The sequence below is a fragment of the Trachurus trachurus genome (genome assembly GCF_905171665.1).
Source record: "Trachurus trachurus genome assembly, chromosome: 1".
Lineage (NCBI taxonomy): Eukaryota > Metazoa > Chordata > Actinopteri > Carangiformes > Carangidae > Trachurus > Trachurus trachurus.
The window spans coordinates 29,661,762-29,667,503 of record NC_139891.1 but is presented as its reverse complement, the minus strand read 5'-3'; the positions used below and the strand labels follow the sequence as shown (position 1 = coordinate 29,667,503).

At 44.0% G+C, this 5,742-nt stretch overlaps 1 protein-coding gene across 1 annotated transcript; it reads right to left on the bottom strand.

The window, feature by feature from the left end:
* Positions 1-1,541: 1,541 nt before the first annotated feature.
* Positions 1,542-5,478, bottom strand: LOC310989989 (beta-1,3-galactosyltransferase 5-like). Its single transcript, XM_083977192.1, has 2 exons — positions 5,399-5,478; positions 1,542-2,802 (listed from the first exon to the last, which is right to left on the bottom strand). The coding sequence occupies exon 2, from the start codon at positions 2,795-2,797 to the stop codon at positions 1,751-1,753; it is 1,047 nt and encodes a 348-aa protein (XP_083833318.1). The 5' UTR covers positions 2,798-2,802; positions 5,399-5,478; the 3' UTR covers positions 1,542-1,750.
* Positions 5,479-5,742: the final 264 nt, after the last annotated feature.

Below are 5,742 nucleotides of genomic sequence, written 5' to 3'. Positions count from 1 at the left end.
GAGCTGCTTTAAAGTCACAGTGTACTGCATAGATATGTCATCAGTAGTGCAATATTTGTCTTGTAGGTGTAATGGAGTAAAAGTTAAACTCTAGTAAAGAACAGATACTTAAAAAATATACTTTAAAGTACAATACGGTACTCAAGTATTAAACTGCAGCAAACATTTTTTTAAAAGGTGAACTATGCATGTCAGGTAACTTTTTCTCTGTTTCCCGTCGCTTTTTTCTCTACAGAGCTCCTACAGTTTCAGAGTGCGCATTTTCATGTCATTAAAAAGACACTACTAGCTTATTCTGGAAAAGTAGATACTGTTCTGATTACTTTATTTCAAAAGTAAAAAGCTACATTACTAGTTACATTACTAGTTACTCCATTCCCACAAAAAACAATAAAAACAACCTCGAGCAGGACAGCCAGGTGGAGACTGGCCATGGTAACATATAGTTACCTATAATCTAATTACCATTTTAGAAATTATAACATGTTACTAGGGCTGTCCCGATTACCATGTGTAATCCTTTTTTCCTTGGACCAGTGATTGACGTATCGGGGTGAACATGTGCTAACGTGTTTGATGCGTTTCTCGCGACGCACCGCGCATCTGTGAAATAGCGCCGACGTCTGTTATGACAGTTGCTGGCAGCTTTGAGGCTCATTACCGCCACCTGGATTGGAGTGAGGACTTGACTTTTTTTTTTCTTTCTTTTTAAAAAAAATATTCATTCAGACATTCGTCGTGTGACTGTGTGCACCGAACCGTGACGGCACGGGACGAATACATATACCGTTACACCCCTATCCAGACCATTACTAAAAAACGTAATCAAATTACAGTAATATGTTACTAAATAACACGTTACTGCCAAACACTGAGGTCAGAGGCGCTGATCTTGCATACTTAGTTGGTTGCTTCTCCCTGTAACAAGTCATTTAACCATCACAATTACTCTGAAGCTGTTTAGTCAAGATAAAAATAAAAATCTTGCATAGTTCCTCTTTAATTCTTTGGTCCAAAACGATTGTCAGTGTGGAGCCTTAAAGGGATAGTTAACTCAAAATTGAAATTTAACTTATTATCTATTCACCCTCATGTCGACTAAGGGCTGGGAGAAGTTTCAGAGTTATCCGTGCCTTCTCTGAGTTACAGTGGGGCTCCGTGCAGCACTGCATGTCCATATGACGGTTGCAAATGGATACCACTTTTCTTCGTCCAAATCTCGCGCGATTTGCGCTGACGTCAGTAATTGCACTGACGCGGACCAGGAAGAGGAGCTTCCGCTGCAAACAAGCTTGAAATATAGACTTATTTAATTTTTTTGGGAACAATTTCGCATTTCGGGGCTTCAATACAAGACGGACATTACATACGAGCAGCATGGAGGTATTTGGATGTTTTTTGGTGTGTCTTTTTTGTTACGGTGTATCCATTTGCAACCGTTATATGGACATCGAGACCCGCTGTAACTCAGAGAAGCCACGGAGGACTCTGAAACTTCTCCCAGCCCTTAGTCGACACAAGGGTGAGTAGATAATGAGTGCAATTTGAATTTTGGGTAAACTATCCCTTTAAAATCTGTAGTGTTGCAGCAAGCTGATGTAGAAAAATCTGCCTTTTCGTTTTTTTTTTTTTTAATCATAATTTATGATCCATCTGATTGTCTCGTCTGTGTCTGTGATGAAAGAGACATAAAACATAAAACGTCTGAAAACACGTCATATAAATAAACTCCTGAGTAGGCTACAGTAATTCAGCATTTGGCTTCCGGCTCTCTGCTCCTCGTCCAGTAGCTCGTCATCTGTTGGACGCTCGTGGTCATCACGGCGACCGCTTTGGAGAGGCTGCAGCCGCTCAGCGGGTGACGGGGGTCCACGAGGAACATGGTCGACTCCGGGGGGTCCGTGGGGGAGATGTTCAGGCGTTTGAGGCACATGCCCAGGTAGGCGTCCTCGATGTAGATGGGTCTGATCTGAGGCGAGACCACCAGGATCTTGGCGGGCAGGTCCAGGGACATGACGTAGGCCATGCCGAGCGGGTACGGCGGGTACTCGTCCTCGGCGATCACGTGTCTCGGCATGTAGAACTTCACGAAGGGGTTCCTCAGCACCGGGCTGTGCCACCACACCAAGCCGGTCATGTAGTTTGTTGTGCGCGCCGTGCCGGGGTCCTGCAGCAGCTTCACCAGATTGGGCACGTGGAGGAGCACGTCCGAGTCGACCTTCATGGCGTAGGCGGCCGCGGCGGCGCAGCGCAGCACCAGCCACTCCAGCATCACCATGGTCTTGATGGTCAGGTTGCCGTAGCTGTCCCGGAAGCTGCTCTGGATCAGGTCGCGGTGCCGCTCGTTCTCCCGCCGCAGCTCCTCCTGCTGCTGCCGCTCGGCGTCGGCGTCCGCCCCCGACGGCCGGCCCAGGACGAAGACGGTGTCGACCTGCCGACCCAGAACCTGTTTCTCGCTCCCCCACGTCTGACGGATGGCGTCCCGCGCCGCCACGTTCCCCGGCGCTACCGGAACCATGAGGATCAGGAAGGGAGTCCCGGTCTTACAGGTCGGAGTGTCGTCCATGATGAACTCGTAGTTTCCTGGATAAGCCACATAATACGGCGATGGTGGTAATGATGATGATGATGATGATGATGATGATGATGATGATGATGATGATGATGATAATAATGCTAGTGATGGTAAAGGTATAGAAAATGATTTCCAATCGAAGCTGAGGTAGAGGAGGAAGAGAATCCCTGTTACCGGGGCGCAGAATAAAATCCACTTGCAGTATTTCCTCTTAGGCTCCATTAAAACTACAGAGAGAAGAGACTCATTGTTATCACACAGAATAAAACAGTTTACAATGTTGTAACATCAGGTAGAACATGGTTTTGTAAAATCAGTGAGTCATATTTAACATTTAGCAGTACTACAGGCTTGAAGCTTTGACTTTTTTCAATCAACCAACCAGATGTTTCTATCACAGTGATTGATTGTGTATTTGATGAGTTTGATGAGGGAAACCAAGAAATCCCATCAGCCTCTGTAGCGTAGCTCTGAGCAGCTCGCGGCTCTGCTCTGCCGTTCTAAAAACAGCTTGCACCGACAATTAAAGGTAACCTACTGCTAAAGACTATAGGGATTATGGCAATGGGCCAATTTGCCAAAAATGTTGAACTATCCCTTTAAGTAAAAGTATGGAGTGGTAATTTCTTAATCTCCAACAATGTATTGAAACAAAAGCTAACAACTTAATCTGTCAGTAAGTTGTCATGTGGCTAAAGGACGTCCACTCTGTCTTTCTGCTACTCGTCCAGTCTCTCCTTGTCTCTGTTCAACCTGCTGATGACTCTCTGTGACACTCTGAGCTCTGTGGACACTTCCACTTCCTTCTTACAACATCCCATTGTCTGAAGCCTCGACATGACCCATATTGTTGATGGATCGTTATACAGGTGTGGTCTTGGTCTCATGGTGTCAGAATGTGAACAGCCTGATGAAGAGGACGGCTTCAATACAAACTGTCCCTGAACCAGATTCATGGATCAGTCTGTTGTTGTGATGTTTGTGGTTAATTAATCACCTTGTTAGAGAACAGCATGTTATGTTATAAGGACTGAAACACTGGACAGTTGGACAGGACATGTGCATTCAAAGGTTTAGAGAAGGTAAAATTAAGTTCATCTGAAAAGGCTATAGTGCATTTTGAATTTTCATTCCATAGCTCAATATCCCTAACTTTTTGTGAGTGATGTAGCTGTATACAACACATTTCCTCAATATCCACCAATATCCACACATATGGGCAATACAAAAAAAGAAACTATCAAAATATAAAACCCATTCAAGATATTATGTTACATATATACCTACTTTCTTACTTTTCTTATCCGCCCGATGCATTTAACTTGTATTTCTTACTGTAAGATAATGTTAATGGAGAATATAATAAAAGTATTTAGTAACGCGCCACTGTGGTAGGATATTTACACACGCGGTGGAAACTGAATCAGCAGGTATCCTAATAATCAACGAGGAACAGTCACGCGCCATGATATCACCATATGTTCAATACGTTTCTATTATTGTAATAGAAACTATAGGCTACGATATATATAGAACAAATCTCAATAAAGACGTCACAAGGGCCGGAAACAAGGAACCCGCAGGATAACAAACATTAACAGGAGCAGAGGATGAGGAAGTGAAGCTCGCTCCTCCTTCAACAAACTCCACCACTTTTCTGATTTCTCTTATTTTCAGGCGCCAGTATATTAACACTCACCGTCATTTTCCCACAGCACAGACACACACACTCTCACACACACATAATCACCGACCGAAAACACACACAGACTTGAGCGGCTCCGGTCCAGCAGCTCCGTCTCCCTGCCCCTGCTTCAGTTCCGCCTCCGCCCACAGCAGATACACACTGATACACACTGATATACACTGACGTATTGAGACACACACACACACACACACACACAGCCAAATGTTCACGTTGTTTAAATCATTTCCCTCTCGATTAAACAAACCCAAACTAATTAGCTAATCGATTAATTCGTTCAAAGATCCCATTATCCATATGGCTTAGATGATTTCAGAAAACTTCACTTTTAAACTTCAGTCTAACTTCTAATTAAAATCCTTATACATTTGGTGTCTGTGTCTGATTTACCTCAAACATCATCATGTCACCACATGTCTCACCTGTCACCCGAGATATTAGCCTACCTTAACAGCTCTTATATTAATTTCATATTCTGTCATCTAGCACGCCTATATGTTCACTTACATTTTTCTGGAGTCGTGCCAGGAAAAGGCACCTCAAGCCTACAAACCACCACAATCTCCATCTCTTTGCACTTCGATAATGAAGGCTTCAGCTCTCATGTGTAGATTAAACTCACTGTGGTGGTTCATGTTCAGTTGTTTTGCATTTTGACTGTGATACTTCAACTGTCTCCGAGTTCATTTTCCATCAGTTATCATTCAGATGTGGCCTGCAGCTGGATAATTACTCGAGGATAATGACGCATAAAGTTTTATTTCCTCCGTGTATCAACGTTTCATGTGAGGAAAAGTCAAAATGTATGTTTCATTTAGCATAGCCTATTTAAATATTTGCATTGTTCAGTCAACATATAGCCTAGATAAACCATTTGTGAGGAGGTAAAACAACAACATCTTCAGTCTCTGCGCGGTAGACCTACTGGGTAACAACAGGTTACTATGGAGGCCACACGTGTGGAACTGATTGAAACTCAACCTCCCGCTGAGTTAGATTAACTTTTTACTTTTCCTGCTGTAGCGATGACTCACCGACTCACGGCCACGCGGAGGGCGGAAGTCAGTCACTGTGGGTCTACAAAGTAAACAACACCTGGGTTATAGAACCACCTGTACCTGTGGTCTGTGTGTGTCACCGTGGTGCTTCATCCCCTGCTCGGTCACTGCTGCTCCTCCGGTGAGTCGAGCTGACCGCGCGGACATGACATGATCTGAACTTACAGTCACGTGCAACTATCGGCTGCTGCTACTTCCTCACCTGAGGCTGAGCTCCGCCCACACTTTGCCCCGCCCCCCGGTGTGACCCAGTGAAACACACTGCTTCATGATTTCATGACTTAGCTGTATTGTCCTGGCCTATTATAATTAATATGGTCCAGCTCCTTTTGTTCGTGGTAAACCAAATAATTTAGCTTCCCTTCGAAATTATTGTTTTGTCAACCAAAATATTGATAGAATAA

Bases quoted from the DNA above. Each gene is read 5' to 3' on its own strand.
- LOC310989989 (XM_083977192.1), bottom strand. From the start codon at position 2,797: ATGGAGCCTAAGAGGAAATACTGCAAGTGGATTTTATTCTGCGCCCCG.